The sequence below is a fragment of the Desmodus rotundus genome, chromosome X (assembly GCF_022682495.2).
Source record: "Desmodus rotundus isolate HL8 chromosome X, HLdesRot8A.1, whole genome shotgun sequence".
Lineage (NCBI taxonomy): Eukaryota > Metazoa > Chordata > Mammalia > Chiroptera > Phyllostomidae > Desmodus > Desmodus rotundus.
The window spans coordinates 100983074-101003968 of NC_071400.1; the positions used below are offsets into that span (position 1 = coordinate 100983074).

A 20895-nucleotide genomic window follows, 5' to 3' on the forward strand; every position below is an offset into this window, starting at 1 on the left:
CCCTGACTACGGGGGGTTTCCCCCATGTCAGGAGGCTCCATATGTGGGTGTCACAGGGAGGAAGGGGTCCTGAGACCCCCGGGCCAAGCCGGTCAGCTGGCTCTGCTTGCATCAGAGCAGAAATGTTGGGGGGAGAGGGAAAGAGGAAGACCAAAGGAGAGCAACAGGGAGAAGGAGGAGAAGAAGAAAGAAAAAGGAAGATTAGCTAGATTGTGGATAAGACAGGTAGGTAGACAGATAGATAGGATGAACAGATGACTAGATGGATGAGGGGCGGATGGATGAGCGGATATGGAGATCATGGATGGAGAGAGGACATAGGGAATAAACAGATGAATGGATGCATAGGTGGATGGATACATAGATGGATGATAGATGAATTGAGACACAGAGGGATAGTTACAGGTAGAGAGGCAGAGAGAGAACTGTGTGGCATGCACGTCTGGGGCGCGACGGTGTTCCGCTTCCCAGAGGCCTCCTGGCACCACACAGCCCGTGCGCAAGGCAGATGGGAAGCTCTGCGCACAGTGGGACAGCAGGTGTGTGCTGTGCAGTTGCTAAGCTTGTGGCATCTGCACAGTAACCAGGGGGGAGTCCTAACCTGGGTAAACCACAGCAGAGAGGAAAAGGACACTGAATGTGTTCTGACAAGGGCATGAGGTGTCCTGGCCAGCAGGGCGGCGCCTGCGAGCTGGGACACCACCTGATCTACTAGAAGTGACATCTATTAAGAGATGTGACTCTTTGGGCAGGGGGACGCTGGAAAGTGTCACTGGAAGGCCATTGCACAATCCCAGCAGTGAGAAGTGTCTTTGGAAAAGGTCACTCAAAAAAAATTTTATTGTTTTTCCATTACAGTTGTCCCCATTTTTCCTGATGGCTCTCTCCAGCCCCCATTCTTCCAAGTCCGGGGGTCCTTCATGCATGCTCCTTGATTTTCCCCTTCCCCCATCACTGTCTGCTCCTTCTTCCCGCATCTCTGGTGGTTTCATTCATTACTTTTGTTCTGTTCCTTAGGTTCGACTTATAAGTGACACCATATGGTATTTGTCTTTCGCCATCTGGCTTCTTCCACTTAGCACAATCGTGTCCAGTTGGAAGTGCGAGGATACGGTATTTTGCATGCACTCAAGGGTCACAGGAAGCACCAGTTTGGGGAAGGGCGAAAGAGAAGCACAGCTGACAGGTGACCCAGGTGACCTAACGCAGCTGCATCACAAGCCAGAGACCCAGAAGGTCCTGGAGAAACCTGCTCACGAGACTCCGCGGAGCTCACATTTATAGACACAAGTCCCCACCCCTGGTCCCTGATTGGTCCGTTCTCATGCAAATGAGGGCTCCGAGTCCTCGCAGTGTGATTGGTCCAAAAGGCCCTGTCCTGATTGATCATAAATGAGCCGCTCCGGTTGGTCAGTGAAGATGATGATGGGGCTATGGCTGTGCAGCTCTGATTGGATGGGGAACCTCTCAGTCCTATTGGTTGAAACAGGATCCCAGGCACTGCTGTATTAGGGATGCTCAGTGGGCCGGACCCAGGGCGGGCGGGCAGCTCAGTGAGCTACCCAACTACCTTCCTTCTGTGTTCGTATTTTCTTCCCTTTTTCTCAAGGTTTACAAGTGAAAAAAACACACAAAGCTCCACTCATGCTCCACGGAACACACAGACACGTGTCAGAACGACTCGCGGCTGGCGGCGTATAAAGCTCACACGCTGACTGTGGACTCTTTGACCTCTTGCACGGTTAGGACGTCATCGCTGTCGCCTTTCCCCGCGGCCGCAGGGATTTTCTCCCATATGATCTGTGCAGGGGGGAGACAAGGAGGGTGTCAGGTGTTCCCGGGCCTGGCCAGCAGCGGTGGTGCTGCGTGACTAGGATGCCTGCGCGGAGGGCTGGTGCATGGCAGACGCAAGGTCGCCTATGACACGTGCAAAGGTCCTGGGGCAGGATGGAGCTCGGGCAGGAGCACAGGGGAGGTGGCTCAGCCTGCAGACACGAGGGGAGCAGGACCATGGGGGTCCCGGCGAGCCGGGGGGCCAGGGCGTGGGGTCGTGATGGTGAAGTGAGCCACATCCAGCTCCAGGGTGGGGCGAGGGGCCGTGAGGAGGTGGCTGCGACCACGGTGGGAAGTCTACTGGGGGGCGGCCACAGGAAACAATTGAGTCCCTAGCAGGAGCAAGACGAGGCCCCCGCCCCAGGGGCAGGGGTGCACGAGGTGTCGGGAGGGACGGCTGTCTGTCATGCTTCACTCCCCTGGGCACATCCTTCAGGAGACCAGGGCAGACGCCCATCTGTCTGTCTGTCTGTATGTCCATTTCCCCAGACTTACCGGATTTTGGCATGTATAAAGCTTGCTCACATTTCTGTGTGCTTATACACAGGATTATTATACCCATGGTAACCAATCATTATACCCGTGTATAATGTGCACTGTTATTTTTCCCTCAAACATTTGGGCACAAAAGTGTGCCTTCTGCACAGCGAAATACAGTAGCTCACAGAGAAGATTTAACCCCTGAGCCCCAGACCAGGGTTCCAGCCACATCGTGCAGGCCCCGTTCAGGGCACACAGCAGAGGGAGGCGATGTGACATTTCTAGGCTCACTGGGCCCCCTGCATGCTGGCCCACCGCTCTGCCCCCCTCCCCGTACGAACCTCGTCATCTTCCTTGTTCAGTTTGTCCTTGATCTGCGGCACTGGCGTCCCAACAAACCTGCCGTGACAAGAAAGAGTGTGACGAGTGAACAGCGATGACACCATCCCTCCGGAGCCCAGGGCAGAACTCTGTGACCTCCCACAGAGCGTTCCCCTCAGATGCTGGCGGGGGGTGTGAGTCGGGGAGCTGGTGGGCGCTGGGTCAGAGGCTGGGGTCCCTGGAGAGCTCCTGGCAAGGGGGTTGGCTCTGCTGGACCCCGAGAGCTCAGTAGGAGTTATGGGGGGACGTGAACACAGGTGTGGGGCCCAGAGAGTGACTGGCGCCTGGGATGTGCATCTGGGGTGTCCATCAGGGACCAGAATGTGACCCCCTTTGGTCAGCTGGCTTGTGTTGACCCCATCAGATCAGTAGGGTGCAAGGGGGCTTGCTGAGCTCCACCCAGGCCCCCTGCAAGGCTATTTCTCTCAGGCCACCCCTGGTGACGTGGCCGCTGACCCGCAGACCCAGGACAGCCTGCACTGTCTACATGGGGCCTTTCTCTTCACGACACAAACGGGACGATTTTGGAACAAGCATCCCGATTGTGCCCGTTGGCGAGGGTGGCAGCCACCTGGCACCGGGGTTACCTTTTAAAGAGGTAGCCAAGCATGAGGACGCCGATGACGGTCCCCAGGATGACCAGGAGGTATACGTGCACCAGGCTGGGTGCCCGCTCTCCGGAGCCTGAGGGCAGAGAAGGACACACAGGGACGGATTGGGGTGACTCATCCACGCTTGGCCACCTCCTTCCCTGGCACACTCACGTTGAAGAAGCAGGTGTGCGCAGAGGGGACAGTCACCTACAAAAACGCACCCAGTTCCAACACCATTGCAAGGATTTGCTCGAGAGACAGAGTGAGCCCGTGAGAGTGAGGGCCCAAGACATAAAATTCTGCCGAGAAGCCTGCCTGCCAAACACCGAGAAAGCGACTTAAAAACGGACGTGAAAATACAAATAGGGATTTCCAGACGTAGAGCTGAGACGAAGCTCGCTCTCCTGCATCACGAGGCTGTAAGTTTCGATTCTCATCCAGAATCGGCACTTTCTACGTCGGATGTGTGCTTGTTATCACGAAGCCCCTCTTATCGGCTTATAGTTGTGTGTTTATTATCTTTATTGTAATCCTCACCTATCAATATGTTTATTGAGGAGAAAGGGAGAGAGAGAGAGGGAGACAGAAAGAGAGAGAGAAACATCAATCACTTGCTTCCTATATGGGCCCTGACTGAGAATCGAACCCACAACCTTCTGGTGCACCGGACGATGCTCCCACCCCCTGAGTCACCCTGGCCAGAGCTTATCTGTCCACATTTCAAAATCCAATAAAAGCAGTCGACTCGATGAGAATTGTCAAAACCAAATGGAGTGTTTGGCGATATTCAAATATGAACATATGATGCCCCTTATTACAAAAAGTACATATTATTTGTAAAAAAGGCCTACTTGAGATGATTAGCTGAATACAGGTGAATCAGTTTCCAGCTGCATGCTTAGAAATGTCTATTCTTTTTTTTTTTTTGGCCCATTTTTAACCCATTTTTATATTGGGTTGTTGACAACATCTTAGATTACTTTCTGCGTTTTGGGGGCTTACTCCCTAAGGGATACATGACTTGCAAATATTTTCTCCTGTTTTGTGGGTTATCTTTCCACTGCTTTGAGAGTATCCTTGAAAAAACAGCTTTTAGTTTTTATAAACTCCAGTTGACCTACTTTTTTCTTGGTTGCTCTTGCTTTTGGAGTCACACCCCAAAATCCATTGTTAAATCCAAGACCACAAATTGATTCCACACTGCCCTAAGCCGTCCCTTCCAGATGATGAAATGTTGCTGACCACCTATGTCATACAAATTCTACCCTGGGGGTTGTAAGAGTCATGGCCGTTGGGTCAGGAAAAGAAAAAAAAAAAACCTCTCTGTGTAACAACGCCTGCTGCACACTAAAATGTGTCAGAATTTCCAGGGACTACGAGACTGCAAACTTCTGAAGGACCAGATTGGCGTTAGGGCGAAATCCCTAAATGCTTGCCAAGTTATAAAAGTTGGCGGCAGGAAGCCAGGGGCCTGGGTGGTTCCCAGTTCCAAGGATGTCTCTGTCGGAGGAAACAGGCCCCCTTTTGATGTGCCCTGTATCCAGACCGGAGACCGAGCTGGGGCCAGTTAGATGTGGCCAGGACGCAGTACTTCCTGGTGGGGTGGGGACTGGAGGGAGGCCGTGTGTTCGCCCCTTCCTGTGGGGATGGAACAGCGTTGGTGCACGATCCTTCATTAAGGGTCGGGAGGGCAAAGTACACAAGTCCTCGCCACACACCAATTCCTCAGGCGCCTGGGTTGGCTCTGAGGTCAAGTGAGGGCGTGACGGTCCCCCGCCAGGCCGCCGTGGTGGGTACCTACCGAACTCCGCAGGCGGGCTCCAGGCGCCCCACTGATGCCACCTGCTGTCTGCGGCTCTCATCCGGACCGTGTGTCTGGCTCTCGGCTGCGGGCTGTGGAAGTTGTATTTGTTCCCCGAATCGCCAGAGAGCTCCACCTTTGGGGAGACGACAGAGTGAGAAAGAGTTACAGAGAACACAGAGTGAGAGAAACAGAACAGAAAAGTTAGAGAAGAGAAAGTTAGAGGAGGAACAGGAAAGGTAGAGTGTGGAGATGTTTTCTAAACGGCAAACACGGAATGGACAATAAAGTAAAAGACACACTCGTTTTTTGCCTGAAACTCTTACAATCAACGTACAATGTTGCCAGCAAAGCGAAACTGTTGCATCACCCTATGGGACAGGGGCACTGAGTAAAACCACGTGCTTTACGAAGTTCTGGCAGGGCGTCACCTGCTGCAGACTTGGGGGGGCAGTGCTCAGCCCAGTCACTACCAGGAGGGATTCATCGTTCACCGAATAACCACCGTGGGGCTTGCGGAATTGCTTGTACGGATGCGGACAGGTTTCCGCAGCAAACACGATAGGAACAAGCCATCGCAAGAACTGGGACGTGATGCATGCACGAAGGTGCGGACCCAACAAAGGGGATTCCCACAAGGGCCCCTCTGTCCCGTGACTCAGTGGCACCCCTAGGAACCTCCGTTTCCCGGATGGACAGCCCCGCCCCACGCTGGCCACGCCCGGGCCAGGTGTGCCTCTATTCTCTGTTCCTCTGACCAAGTGTCCGATGGAGCTGCAGAGGGCGGAGGGTTTCCGTCACACCGCGTTAACTCACCAGTTGCTTGTCACCTTGCTGCTCCTTGTTCTGGAAAAACAAAAAAAGACAGCGTTTCCTTCCCCCTATAGCAAAGGCATCTCTGACGTTTTGTGCTGTCTGGCGTTGGGGGGCGTGGCCAAGGTCAAGGCCAAGGGCAGGGCGGCAGGGTGGCCCCCGGCTGCCCGCGAAGGGAGCGCAGGCAGACGCCCGCGGGTAGTCCGCAGGACGGGTGCGGGCCTTGCTGTAGACCCGAGTGGGTGACGGAGCCTCGTTAAAATCCAGGGGGACAGGGAGCAGGGGGTCCCTCCTGGTCTACCTGCGCGCAGGTGGGGCACGCATCCACTGGTGCCCCCGTCTCTGCGTCCGCCTCCGCATCCACTTGCATGCATGCGCTCCATTCGCATGCGCTGCGCATCACCGATGTGTCGCCCGCCCCAGACCTCCCACGGGGTCCTGGGCGCACCGTGCAGCTGTGTGCGCGGCACCGCGGGCGCTCACCTGCCTCTGGATGTCCAGCTGGTACTGGAAGTCCCTGTCGGACGTGCTCAGGTGGCTCCTCGGCCTCTCCCAGCGGATGAGGCACTGGGACGCGTTGCAGCCCACGCTGATGTTGCTGGGTGGGCTGTGCATTTCTGTCGGGAGAACCCAGGGGGCGCCGCTGAGCCAGAGGCGTCCTCCAGGCCGCGGAGGTGACACCCCAGAGTGGAGACTGTGGACGTGAGACCCTTCCTGCTGGCCTCTCTTGGAGGGTCACCTTCTATAGCTGAGGACAGGAAGTTGGGTTTGGGGGTTACCCAGCGGTGCATGGGGTGCTCAGGCCAGAGGCTCACGGGGCGTCTACAAGCTTCAGAGGCGTGAGGCAAAGTATGGGGTCAGGGAGCCTGCGGGCAAAGACAAGGGGCGCTTTGCAAGAAAAGACCGTGTCAGGCCTGTGGGAGGGTCCCCGCGAGGCCCTCCTGGGACGGGGTGCTGGGAAAAGAAGGAGCTGGAAAAATAGACAAAGAGAGCGAAAACACCCCATTCCCCGGGGCGCGGGATGGGGGCGTCAGGACCCTGCTGCAGGGCTCTGGGTTGGAAGGAGAGGGAGGCGGCTCCTCTGTAGGTTCACGTGCCCATCGGCTGGTGTGGGGTGACCCAAAGTGAGGGGCGGCGGAGACCCAGGGTCCACAGGGGGGTGCGGGCTGCAATGGGGGCCACACACACCCATGTGAGCAGACCCTGTGGCGTACATGAGTGGTAAATGCCCATTCAGTGCCTGAGGAGCCGTTTCAGCATCTCTGGCAGCAAAAGGCACGGCAGCCCTGCTTCTGAGTCCTTCTTAACAAATAGTTTTTATGCTTTCATTTTACGTATTCACTTTTGATTTTCGAGACAGAGGAAGGGGAAGAGAGAGAGAGAGAAACATCGACCTCAGAGAGAAACATCCATCTGTTGCTTCCCATGTTCACCCCAACCAGGGATTGAACCCGAAATCTAGGCATGCACCGTGACTGGGAATCGAACCTGCAACCTTTCGCTGCCTGGGATGACGCTCCTACCCACTGCGCCACGCGGCCACAGTCCGATGTTTATATAGCTTACATGGTGGTGTTCTCGATAAATGTAGCAGAACAACAGAAAGCCTCGCAGACACAGAGAGCGGACCACGGGTGGCCCAGTGGGGCGGGGACGGGGGTGCGGGGGCTGGGTGCACGAGAGGAACGGGTTAAGAAGTACCTATCGCTAGTTATCTGGAGTCCATTTTAACCGGCGATCGGTCAGCTCCCCACGCAGCGCCCTGGTTGGCCGCTGGAACCGTTCAAGGTTGTCTTTGGACAGCATGGCCAAGTGTAGCCCCTCTTAGGGCTGCAAACCCCATGGGATGCATGTTGGCCTTGGGGAGATCTGATCACACGTAAGTTGACAGACGCTGTCCCTCAAATCCTGGATTTCTAAGCTCAGAACATACAATGCACCCCTCTCCCCAAATCTCCACGGGCTCACCAACCCGGACCATCCCCGAGCCCCATCCTGCTGGGTTCTCACGAAGGCTCCGTGGCATCAGCAACTCTGACGAAATAGGTGGCTGAACTCTGTCTGCAGCCCCTCCTGCCCCCCTTGAGGTGAAGGCGGAAAGTTCCAGCTCTCTAGTCACATGATTTTGCCCCCGGTTGACCTGCCCCAGCCCTTAGGGCCGTGGCAAAACTCACCCCATCAACCCGACTAAAGACTCCGCTATCCCTCTCACAACCGGCAATTCCAAGAGTTTCAGGAACTCCAGGACAAGTATCTATTTCTTATTCTAGATCGCACAATTAGATTTCCAATTAGTGTTTGGACGTCTTGGCTTGGATAAAAATGTCGGAAACAGTGGAAAAGAGGACGAGGATTTTTGGCCACCAAATTAGGGTCCAGGGAGACATTTCTCCGCAGCGAGAAGCCCCCTTCTGCTGGCCCTGCCCGGAATGCACATAGGGAGGGGCAGACTTGGCCAGGTGTGTACGGTAGGCGGCTCCAACACAGGTGAGCCTGCAGGTGGCAAACCCAAGGGCGTGAACAGGAGAAGTGGCATCGAGCGGATTTCCCCCTGTTAAACCTGCCACCCAACCTTCCCTGTGAAGTTCTAATACAACTGTCACTCCGGCAGTGAGTGACAAGGACCAGGGACTGGAGAATTCTGAAGGGGCGTCTAGAGGGGAGACAGGAAGCCACCCGGGAACTATATGCAGGGTCTAGTGTAGAATCTGCCTGCTTTTCCCGGGAGGCTGGCTTTCTAGTTCGGGGAGACATGTCACTGCACCCCTCAAATGAGGTAAGAGAGAATGTGACTCCTGGCATGTAGGGGCCTGCATACCCCACCTGCTCTGCACCCTTTTGTCCTGGGGGGTGGTGGGGAGCTTTGCTGTGGACAGCAGGCATAACCCCTGAGTGTCCAAGGCGTGCCTAGGGGCACAGGGGCCGTAGAAGGGCCTTCGCTTCCTCCCTGGGCCACCAGCACCAGCATATGTCTGTGTGTTCACTTCAGAGTAAAAGCACAGGGGACACCGTGTGTTTGCAATGTGTCTCGACTCTGTGGCCCCGTTGTCCCTTGCTGTCCAAGGGAACAAACCAAGAGGAAGCCTAACCTGGCCAAGCCCTAAAAGAAGCAAGTTCTATTATTATACGTAAACCTATTTGGAAACAGCATCTTTCTAGATGAGACTGAACACAAGATGTGATATGAGGTGGACCTGGGTCAGGGGGGCCCTGCGTCCAATGACAGTGTCCTGAGAAGAGACAGAAGAGGAGACTCAGACCCAGAGGAGCAGCCACGTGGAGACGGAGGCTGAGACGGGAGGGATGCAGCCACCAGCCCAGGGACGCCTGAGGCCCCCGGAGCTGGAAGAGGCGGGAAGGCCCCTCCCTGGAGCCTGTGGAGGGAGCACAACCTTGCTACACCTGGGCCTCAGACGTCTGGGCTCCAGGGTGGGACGAGAACAATTGTGAATGTTTTGAGCCTCCAGCCTGTGGCCAGTTTTTGCCCACATCAGCCGTGGGAAAGAGAGGCAGATTTCAAGGCCAGCTACATTTGGCATGCAGGCATGGGTCTAATCACGGGCGCTGCTTCTTACCTATTTTCTTTAGCAGCAAAATGTCGTCGAAGAACTGGATCCCCGCGGTCTCACTGGAGCCGTTAACCAGGATGTAAATTTGGTGACGCAACTCGGAGACGAAGTCCAGGTGGCACCCGACGTGGGTCCCTGCCTCTGTCACATAGTGACGACATTGTCTCTCGGGTTTTTTCCTGTGAGACAGCAATCAGGACATCGTTGTTTTTTCTTTCTTTTGTTTTGTTTTTCTTTCTTTGCCGAGTTTCTCACGGGGGTGTGTCTGCAAAGGGAACGCTTACTTTGAGTCTCGGATATACAGAAAATACTGGACATCATCGGGGGCTTCTCGTCCCTTTGCCCACGTGCAGTTCATGAAATCCGCGTTGTAGATGAAGCAGGAGAAGTTTTGTGCGGCCGTGTTGTTCCCGCCTGTGGAGACACAGAAGCAAAGGAATTTGCGCCTGAAGGGGAAAAAGGGGTCGACCAGATGGCTCCAGGGTTGGCCTGCCCAGCCAGCCACCAAAGATGCAGTAATTCCAATCCTCCTTAAACTCTTCCGAAACATCGAAGAGGGAGCCCTACCCCCTTCATAAGCACAGCATCAGCCTCATATTAAAGTCAAACGGAGACGCAAGACAAGAAATATGCCGGCTAGACCCTGACGTAGAGATGCTCAGGAAAATAACAGCCTGCCAGTTGCTCCCTAGTTCAGAGAGGCATTTTGCTACACCCCTCAAATTGGGTAAGAGAGCGTGACTCCTGGCACGCAGGGAACACCCAAGGCAACCTCCGGAATGGGAGGAAATGTTTGCACATGCTGTGTGTCCAATCAGGGGCTAGTACCCAGGGTGCCTACGGAACTTAACCGACTCAGCAAGAGGAAACAATCAGTAAAACACCCGAACAACTGGATGGCGAAATGGGCAGAGGACCTGGCTAGACATTTTTCCAAAGAAGACCTACGGATGGGCAACAGGAAGGGCTGGCCAAAAAGCCCGTGTGGGTTTTTTCCATATGACAGCTCTAAGTTGTCTGTAACTTCATTCCAAGGAATTTTGTTAGAATGTACTGTGACAGCTGTCATTTCAGCGTGCATTTAAAAAAAAAAATCCAAATTGAATTTTTGTGCAGCCATTTCAACATTGAAAATGGAAGATACACAATGCTTTTGCCGTGTCATATGTGGAGAAGGTGCTGTGACTGATCGAACGTGTCAGAAGTGGTTGGCAAAGTTTCTTGGTACTGTTGACATTTTTGTCAAATAATTCTGTGCTTGGGGCTCTCTCATGCATGGGAAGATGTTTAGCAGCACCCCTGGCCTCTCTCCCCTAGAAGCCAATAGCGGGAGACAGCCGACATACTCAAAATATCCAAATGAATAAAGTGATCGGTGAAAATGAAAAGCGCGTCTTTGATTCTACGGAAAAAAATTAAAGTTCCTTTTTGGCCAACCCAACACACGAAGAAGGTGCTCAGCATCACTCACCATCAGGGAAATGAAAATCAAAACCACAGGTGAGACGTTTCACCTCACACCTGTTGGAAGGACCTCGTCCTAAGGCCAGGGGTCATGACTGCTGGTGAGGACGTGGAGGGACGGGGACCCTCATGCTGTGTGGGTGGAAGTACGATTTGATGTAGCCTCTCTGGGCAACAAAGCAGTTCCTCAAAATATTAAAAATAGAACTCCCCTATGATTCAGCAATCTCGGTTCTGGGTATTTAGTTACGGAAAACGGAATCCAGCCCTTGAAGAAATGTTTATTGCAGGGTTCTTCACAGCAGTTGAGAAATGGAAGGCATCTCATGCTCCATGGATGGATAAATGGGTAAAGCAAATGTGGTAGATGCCTGGCCGGGTGGCTCCGTTGGTTGGGCATTGTCCCGCTCACCAAAAGGTTGTGGGTTTGATTCCTGGGCAGGATGCACACCTAGGTTGCTGGTTTGACCCCCGAGTCGGGGTGCATAACGCAGGCAACCAAGGGATGTTTCTCTCAAACAGCGAGCTCTCTCTTTCTCTCTCTCACCCCCTTCTCTCTGTGTAAAATCAATGAACATGCGCTTGAGTGAGAATTTAAAAATGCGGGAGATCTCTCTAATGGAATATGAGCCAGCCAGGACAAAGGACGTGAAGCTATTTGTGATGCCATGGATGGACTTGGAAAGCACTATGCTCAGTGAAGTACGTTGGACTCAGAAAGACAAACAGTGTTTCGTCTCACAGATGTAAAACGTCAAAGAGTCAAACTCCCACAACGGGGAAGCTGGGAGAGCGGGGGACGGGCAGGAGGATGGGAAGATGTCGGTCAAAAAGAACAACCGTTCAGTGTTGTAAGAATGAATACATTCTCGATGCCTGATGGGACCGTCTCGTTAACGACACCGATGTGTCGTTCGCGTGAAACCCGCTCGGAGAGCAGATCCCCGGCGTCCTCCCCACACACACAAAAAATCAATCAAAGAAAGAAAGAAAGGACGACCTGGGCAGATGCTGCTGTGTTAGCCGTGTGATCGTGGAAATCGTGTCACAAGGCACACGGCCACCAACGCAGCACGCTGGAACCCCGCACACATACTCAATCCTTATGCTCTACTCCGATCTCAAGAAAGCTCAAACCAGGGGCGTCCCGTTTGGGGCTAGTGGGGTGGGCCAGGGTCTCGGTGACATCGTCCCCACCTGGGTTCACGTAGAGCAGTTTTTCGGTAATCTGCCTTTGGCTGATGTTCACCGTCACCGTCAGTGTGGCTCCCCCGTGGAGAACGCTGTCTCGGAAAGAGCAATGGCACATTTTCTCCCGCAGCTGAAAAGGTGCAACTGGCCAGTGAGTTAGGAAGCAGGCTCATCGTCTCTCCTCACCATCCTGCTTGCTCCTGTCTCACCTCCATCACGCTGTCTCTCTGCCTGCGTGAAATGCCCGATGTGATGGTGCCCAATGTGAATAGGGACGTCCCGCATCGCCTTAAACGCCACAGAGCTCCACGCGCCCTCTTCGATGTGTTTGCATTTTCTTGTCCTATCCCATGGCCCACAGCTTTGCTCCGGCTTCCTGTCTACACTGTATCCAAGTCAGACTGCTACATTGTTTCCATTCGGCACTCAGGGTTAATGCTGTTTGTTTCTCAGGGTTAACTCTGGGTGATCTTCGATGGATCCACCCAACAAAAGGCTGGTGTTTAATGAGGCGGGGGGTGGCCTGTTTCTCTAAAGAGCTGCAAGTCGCTGAATAAACCATGTGTCTCCCCCTATGACTGCAGCTGGAGATGTCTGCCCCCTGAAACTCACCCCTGGAAATTCCAGGAGCATTCGAGGGCCCATCTGGCATGTACTGATGCTGCTCCGGGTCCCCTGTCTTGCCAGCCAACCCCATCTCCCCATCCTTGGGTGGCTAAGGGTCCCCAGGGTGCCACCTCTCACAGCCGCAGCTCATTCGCTTCAAGCAGAGCAGCTGCTGTTGCTGGGCTCCTAGCATCAGACCTGTTTGGGGAGTTCCTCTGTCTCATAGGAGGTGCCAGCCCTGGACACCTCTGAGACTTGGGCCAGCACTCCTTTGGGGCGGCTGCCCACTGAGGCCCTAGTGCCTGCACCTGGCGTTCCCACCCGCGGTTGACCTGGCGTGATTTCTGTGTAGGGCGCTGGTGTGGTGTGCCCAAGCCCTCTTACCTGCACTTTTAGCGTTCCTACTTCCTTGCTCATCATACGACACGTGATGGCTGTGATGTTCTCCATACAGTCCCACGTTAAGGTCATTCTCCTCGGGTCGAACTGCAAGTTTATACTGGGGGTGGTTTCCACGGTGGGACGATCTGCAAGACGCGGCCGTCAGATTCCGAAATCACTTTTTCCTGGTGTCTACACCCCACGACCGACCCATCCCACATCTCGTGAGCAGAGGCCAAGGTCGGGGCGCGCCGACCCCGTTCTCCTATGGTCAGATCGACCCAGGTCTGCAGCCTGGTCTCACCGTGAGCTCATGGATTTTGGGTCAGACCGTGGTGCTGCCTGAGCCTCCCTGTCCTCGTCGGCCGAGCGCCGTGGTGGGTGGCAGCCCCATATAAGGTCCATGAGACAACGTCAGAGAGAAAATGAAATCGGGCCCAGGTGTTGGGACACGTCCCCAGGCCCCAGGCACCGGCGTGACAGGGGCAGAAGGTGGTCAAGCACGTTCGCACACTTACCGTGCTGGGTGAGGAGGAACGCCGGGTCGAGCAGGACCGCGACCAGGACGGCCCTGGCCAGTGGACCCATGGGGCCGCCCGATGGCACGGCAACGCTGGACACAGACAGAGAGGCACACTTGCAGCAGGCGCGCCGCCCCGGGGGTTCCTGGCAGACAGACGGACTCCGTGGCGTTAGCATGCTCACCTCAACCTGATCACCGGGGACCATCCCCACAGGTCGCCATCCCGAACTTCCTCCCCACCCCACGCCCTGCAAAGCACCTTCACCCCGCGTGAGGGACAGAGTGTCCTGTGACTCGGGGGCCGTCTGGGCCCCGGGCTGCACGGGCCAGAGTGCAGGTTGCTTTCTGCCGCCACCCCTGAGGGACCGTGTGTCTGGTCGTGATTGAGGTTCGTCCTGACGGAAATCACATCCTGCCTTGCGTCCTGCTGGTTCCCGAAACAGCCTATTGTCCCGACCGAATCAGGCCTGGGAGTTTATTTCCGTCCCTGGGAGCCCCCATTCCACCTGCGACCACTCCCCTTTCACCCTCTGTAATTCTGGGGTGCCCCCTAACCCTCACAGGGGTGCACCTCATTTTGCAGCAACGCAAGAGGCCTCTGCTTTCCAAGTTTCCTTTAATAAACTTGAGTAATTACCAGCCTCTCCCTTCGTGTCCGGCCTGGTGTTGGGTTTCAGGTGTAGGTATTTTGTTCCTAGCTTCTCTCTGGCTGTGCCTGTTCACATCCCCTGGAAGGCCAGGTAGCCACAGGTGCCGCAGTTAGGACGAGGACATGCAGGGGGAGATGCCATCTAGCCCCTCACAGCGGCCAGACCAAGTCCCTTGGACACACGTCCACATACACCCATGCACTGCAGCTGAGCACAGAGAAGATGGACTGTCCAGGTGTGGCCAGGCGGCTCCCATACCTGGCACCAGGACACGCCTTTCTCTCTGTGCCCGAGTTCAGCGGTGGGGCCGATTTACCCCCTTATTCTCCACGCTAAGGTTTCATTTCTCTCAATTCACCTCCTACTCTGGAGCTGGCCCACCCACGTCCCTACCCACAGGCTTCTTCTGCTTTCGAGTTCCTGACTCAGAGCCCTGGCAGACACAGCGAGGGCGGGGCCTACGTGGCCCGGGGCATCCTCACGCCCACCTCGGATGCACCTCGCTGGCTGGAGCTGCAGGTGGGCTGGGAGGCCAGGTTCCCAGGCACCATCGACTTAACGTGCTTTTGGGAGACATCTCTGCACTTTGATTACTTTTCCTCCCTGTCTTTTTTAATCCTCATCTGAAGATATGCTTATTGATTTCAGAGACAGAGGAAGGGGGAAAACAGAGAAAGAGAGAGAGAGAGAGAGAGAGAAGGAAGCTGGTGACTTCATGGAAAGCCAGGGAGGAAACTTGAATGCCCATCTGTCTGTGAAGAGCCCATCTGAACAGTCTACAGACGGTGGTGTCCTCACCGTGGGACACTCTGCAAAGGAGAGTGTATGGAGACAGTGACAGATGGGTAGTCACAGGATTTGGGACAGAATGCATCGGGGAGCACACACGACTGTCAGGCGGTGAATCTACTCTGGGTGACCCTCCCATGGCGCACACACGCCTCCCTCACTTGTTCGTGCCCAGAGAGTCCAACAGCGGGGGTGCACCCTGATGTCCGCCGTGGGCTTCCGTGACTCCTGGGTGTCCCTGGCGGCTCATGAATGAGGACAGAGTTGCCACCGTTGTCCCAGACACTAACAAATCTCAGGGGGTGGAAGGGACGAGGGCACCCAGGGGCTCTCTGTGCCTCTCTCCCTGCTTCTCTGCGACGAAATACATTGGACACATAACTCAGACGCTGCATGGTCTCACGGATATCAGGGGTCTAAACAAGGAAACCAAGGCAACGATGGAGGCTGCGGGGCAGGGGCCTGGGGGCCCGGGTGAAAAGGCCGGAGGGACTGAGATGTACGGATGGTCGTTACGGAATATCATGGGGATGCCAGCTCCAGCACAGGGGACGTAGTCGGGAATGTGGTGATAACTGTGCAGCGTGCCAGGTGGGCAGGGGAATATCAGGGGGGTCCCTTTGTACGTTATACAAATGTGTGAGAACACTATGCTGTGTGTCTGCAGCTATGGTAATGTTCTGTGTACACACCGCAACTGGGAAACAAATGAATGAAAAACAGCTTCCAACGCCAGTCTGTTGAAAATGATCTCACAGCTTAAGTTTGAAAAGCAAAGAGCTCTGCTTAGTCCACGGGGCTTGGCCGGCGTCTGCGGGTCTAGCTGCGGCTCGTGGCCCCGACGGTGTTTTGGGTGGGTGGGGTCTTTGCTCGCAGCTGCTCCAAAGTGTACTGTGCTTGTCTGTCCTGGGTATTTCCCTCCTTGTCCCCCACTCAGGGACCCCGGGCTCAGCCCTCCTGTCCCTGTGGCCCCGATGACATCAGCCCTGTACTGACATGCTTTTTTCTGTGTGGGTCGTCTCTGTCTTTTCGGGCCCACGGTCCGTGTTTTCTGGGGTGTCTTTTGGTTCGTGGACTCTATCGGTGTATGTGGTGACCGATTTTCCTGGTAGGTTAGCTTTCTGGGGACTGCTGCAAGAAATAACCAGGAATTTCCTTCCTTCCTTCCTTCTTTCCTTCCTGCTTGCCTTCCTGCCTTCCTTCTTCCCTTCCTCCCTCCCCATCTGCCCTCCCTTGCAGGCACTTCCCTGATCAATTCCCTCCCGTCCAGTCCTGTCCAGCGTCTCCTTCCGGGGCCCCAGCCACCACACCCACCACAGAGGCCCGTGGTCCCACTGGTCTTCGTCACTCCTTCCCATGTCCACAGTTGTTCCTTCTCTCTCTGCTCAGCCCCATGTGCAGCCAAAGCCCCAGCTGAGGACACAGCTCTGTCTCCCTGTTCAGAGCTCAGCTGCAACTGCACCCTGGGGTTCCCCCAGTGTCTCGCAAGGCCCCCTGTCTACCTGTAAGACCCGCCGCCCTGCTGAAGGCCTCTCCACATACGGGTAAGTCCTGTTCTGTCCGGATTCCACCCCCAGCTGACCACCGTTTGTCTCTGTCACCCGGGGAGACTTCCCCCGTGCCATGGACCAACTCCATCACCTCAGACAACGGAGCACGGGGGTCTGACCCTGTCCCACCCCAGCCACCATCCCCCAGTCCCAGGCCACCCGTCCTCCCGCACCCCGAGCCATCTCTGGGACTCCCCGGCAACACAAAGCTTGAACGTCGCACGTTCGTTTAAACGTTTAAATGTCCACTGTCTCCCACCGACCCGCCTGCACCTCCACCTTCCACATCTCCTGAAGCGTCCGCTGGCTCATCGCGATCTTAGAGGCCTTGCTGGCTCTGGCCTTTGACCCCCCACTCCTGGCTGCGGCCCGCTGTGGACAGCCCCACCCACTCCGCTTGTCAGGTATGCGCACTTGGGCCAGTGACCACTGGGGGGCGCCGCCTAGCCTCCCACCTATCCCTCCCAACCTGCGTGAGCCCTGCGCAGGGAGCCTTCCTTCCTGCCAAAGGGGAAATTGCAGCCCCGGACACCACCTCTGAGTGGCCCAGGCCAGTCCCCACGCGATGAGCTGGGGCAGCACCCACTTCCTCCACCTGGAAGCAGGCCCACCCACCCCAGGCTCCCTGCCCAGGGGGCGGGGCTGCAGGGGAGGACCCCTCCTGGGTGTAGTGACCACAGCAACGGTGGCCCCCTCTCTAGTAGCACCTGGCTTCTGCCCACATTTGTACACCTGCCACTCGTCACCATGCCCCGCCCCTCGCAGCTGCACTGTGCTCCGTGAGGACAGGGACAGGAGGAGAGAGGACACAGGCTGGGACGTGTCAGGCCTCCGTGGCTGTAGCCCCTGTCTCTCACGTCATTTCTCCTTGTCAGAGCCTGCCACCGTCACCCCAGTGTCCGCGTGCCCGCCGCAGGGAAGCGGTGCCGGCTCTGAGCCCCGAAAGCGGTGTCCCTCCAGGAGGGAAGTAGCCGCTGGACAGAAGTGACATCCATATCCGAGCCCTGAAAGTACAGTTCCCCATCCGCTTCTTCTAAGCCAAACGCCCTTTTACCACGATTGGGAAACCCTGTGAAGTTCTCCAAACTTCACTTAGAAGAAAAACCTCAAGGGAAAAAATGTTCCCGAGAAACCTATCCAACACTTTCACTTTTAAATACACGGGCAGTTACAACACAGGCCTGTCGGGCAAAGAGTGTAGCCCACCCTCCCCTGCAGGAGGATTCAGACCCGGCCCAAAAGGAGCAGGGCGGTCACCCGCCGAGCACCTGCCTCATTGTCCCTTGTCTGTCCCTTGGGCCCCTTTTACGAAGCACACCCTGCCATCCCCACCACATCATTCCCCAAACCTGAAGTTCGGGACTGTCTCACTGATTTCTTGTCACGGGGCTGGGATTGTTGTAAAACCCGGGCTACACTCCTGTGCCACGCAGGGGGCCACCATCGCCTCTCTCTGCTTCCACAGCTGTTTTGTCCCCCACAATGAGACCCGTCACCCCTGTCCCCCTGCCCCCAGCCCCTGGCAACCGCCTGCCTTGGGTCCCCGTGGCTTTCTGCCGGCATGCTCGGGCGTTTCAGATGAACGGAAACTCATACCATATCTGGGTGTTTGGCATGGACTTCCCACCCACTTTCTGTTCTTTCGGCCGTCACCGCGCCATTCCCCTTCTCCTTGACCTAGATTTCAGCTTTCTAGCGATGACAGCTGGGAGGAATGGCTTCTGACCCTCACCTCTGCACGCAGTGTCCCGTGGCCCTGAGTCGGACCGGAGAATCAAGTGCTGCCCTTGGCAGGATGCTCGGATGAGCTTGGGTTTCGAGTTCCCCGCAGCCTGGATGGTGTCGTCCAATCACACACAGAACGGAACTCCACGGTCCCCCACGACAGCTCCACCTCTGCCCGGCCGGCGGCTCAGCTTGCTGGCCGGAGCTTCGAGATAAAGCGACTGTCAGCAAACCATCTCCCAACACGCGAAGACCCCTTGTTCGCCCCGAGCATGCCACACCTGCCGCTGCTTCCAGATTTTTCCAAGCACCTGGGGACAGGCCCGGTTCCCCTGGGAAATCAGGAAGCTGCCGGTGCGTGCTGCCAAATTCCTGCGGCCAACTGCCACCTTAACACACGTGCATTAGAGTCACCGCCTGGCTGTGCTTCTTAGCTGGGTGCTCTTCATGCTGCCACCCCCCGTGTCCCACCCTGGCCTCCCCACGGACCGGGAGCATGACCCTGCCAGCAGCAGCAACGAAAGGAGAAAAACATACAGCGGTGACAACATATTCGGCGCCCACAGAGCGTGGCACAGGCTTACCCTCCGACGCCAGGCTCTCTCGCACCCACCTGATTCTATGTGCTCGGTCTGCCGACGCGCCCACCTCCGAGCATCTCGTTAGTGCCCGAAAGTTACACACAGTGATTGCGCTCAGGAAGTGCGAGCTCAACACTCAAGGGTTTCTTACGTGTTCATTCCATAACCTTCCCCCTTTTCTCGCCGCTCTTCCTCATTTCTGTTTCGTACGCGGGTGGCTGTGGGCACCACAGAGCTGCCTGCAAAAGGGAGCTGGACGTTAACTCTCTCGTGACCGCACAGAGGAGAGGTGACTGAATGGAAGGTGTTCGTCGGGCTGCCCGGTCACAGAAGAGATGCCTCCTCTCAGGCACAACTGAGGGGAGGTCGCCTGCCAATGAGTGAGCAACACCCCGGCTAGCCCTGCTCCGAGGGGGCACTGTGGTGCATCTCTTGTTTTCAGTGGGGCCCACGCCATCAAGGCCTTGGAGCATCGACAGAGCAAGGGACCTTCCCAAGAAGTCCACAGACTCACGAGGGGGCTCAGAGTGGACACCACGCTGGGTCTTCTTGTCTTCGGTAACACATGCCTGCCTGCTTACTGTGGGACTTGGGCCAGTTCTGTGTGATTCGCTTCATCAGACCTTTCCCGAGCGCCCCAGGTGTGGGCACCTACCAGAGCGGGTAGCAAGGACGTTGGCGGCTCACACTGGGAGAAGGCTGGGCAGCAGGCCCACGGGAGGAGGGGACACAAGCTCAGAGCTGCATGTTACCACACAGGATGTGGTAACTTCCTCCTGAGTTAAAGGAGAAGCGGGTGGTCATGCGCGGCGCTAGGCTGGGATGAGCGTCTTTGTCGTGAGTGGGCAGGTACGCACCCAGGCTGGGCCCACAGCTCACGCTGCCTGGGGCTGGGGGTTGAGATGAGCCGGCTCTGGCCTGGCTCGTCATCGCACCTGATGGCCACGTTGGCGTGGCTGCTGCAGGCCCCCTTACATGAGCTGTCTCTTAACGCTGAGGAGCGGAAGGACAGCCGGACAGGGGCAGACCGCTGTGAGTGGTCAGGGGCAGGCAGAATGACCAGGACGGAATTATGACCAAAGGCTGGGTATTGAGGTGGAGGAGGAGGAGCCAGCAAAGAGGGTAGCGGGAGGGACGCAATCTGGTGATGATGATGGTGGCGATGATGCTGATAATCACGGCAATGATGGAGATTGTGAAAATCTCATGCAGGATTCTAAGCAAACAGACTACCTACCAAAGCTCTTACTTGCTGATTCCTCCACCCCACCCTCTCGGCCCAGGTCTAGACCCACAGTGTTGGTACAAACTCTATTTGTCAGACTCCTCCCGAGACACGGAGCCCATGGAATGTAGGCGTGAGGACAGAGAGACGAAGACATTTTAAGGACTTGGTCACAGGGTTGTGGTGGCCGGCCAGTCCAAAACCTGCCAGGGGGGACTAGCAGGCTGAAGACCCCGGGGGAGAGCTCAGGTCCCAGCGGAAGCCTGAAGGCGGCCTGGAGGCGGGGCTCTCTGTCAATCAGATCGGAAGTATTCGAGGGTGCTATGTGGCATCTCTCTCTCTCTCTCTTCACAGCTCCCCGAGGACTATCGGTGGTGCTGTGACTCCCGGAAAGAGTCACAAGTGTCTTCCAACCTGATCAGAGAACCAGTTCCGGACCAGCTGAGAAACGTCATCGCTGACCCGCTGTCCCTTGGGAATCACGCCGGGTCCTGTGTCAGAGACACACACAGGTGTGTTTGTGTGCAAAGGCAGCTGCTTTGCCTGGCCTGGATGACACACGTCCAGTGCACAGGTAGATAATACAGATATCTTACATGTGCGTGTGCCAGGTCTGTGCGGGGAAAAGTCCATCCATTGTTAATACAATGAGAATGGTTTGTACGACATCCTGTAACCCGGCAGCCAAGGAGAGAGGACTGGAAGGCGCATGTGTGAACAATGACGACTTCACTGTACTA

General features: G+C 56.0%; 1 protein-coding gene across 3 annotated transcripts; it reads right to left on the bottom strand.

Moving 5' to 3' along the window:
- Positions 1–826: 826 nt before the first annotated feature.
- LOC112313318 (colony stimulating factor 2 receptor subunit alpha) lies at positions 827–19536 on the bottom strand. Of its 3 annotated transcripts, XM_045203320.3 has the most exons (14): positions 19445–19536; positions 19082–19169; positions 18357–18554; positions 13631–13778; positions 13116–13258; positions 12132–12255; positions 9755–9884; positions 9477–9649; positions 6385–6518; positions 5905–5934; positions 5089–5224; positions 3282–3378; positions 2655–2712; positions 827–1800 (listed from the first exon to the last, which is right to left on the bottom strand). In XM_045203320.3, the coding sequence occupies exons 4-14, from the start codon at positions 13698–13700 to the stop codon at positions 1705–1707; spliced, it is 1191 nt and encodes a 396-aa protein (XP_045059255.2). In that variant the 5' UTR covers positions 13701–13778; positions 18357–18554; positions 19082–19169; positions 19445–19536; the 3' UTR covers positions 827–1704. The 3 variants fall into 3 exon arrangements, with proteins under 3 accessions (XP_045059255.2, XP_045059253.2, XP_045059252.2); XM_045203318.3 differs by lacking the exons at positions 19082–19169; positions 19445–19536 and adding an exon at positions 18934–19025; XM_045203317.2 differs by lacking the exons at positions 18357–18554; positions 19082–19169; positions 19445–19536 and adding an exon at positions 18221–18343.
- Positions 19537–20895: the final 1359 nt, after the last annotated feature.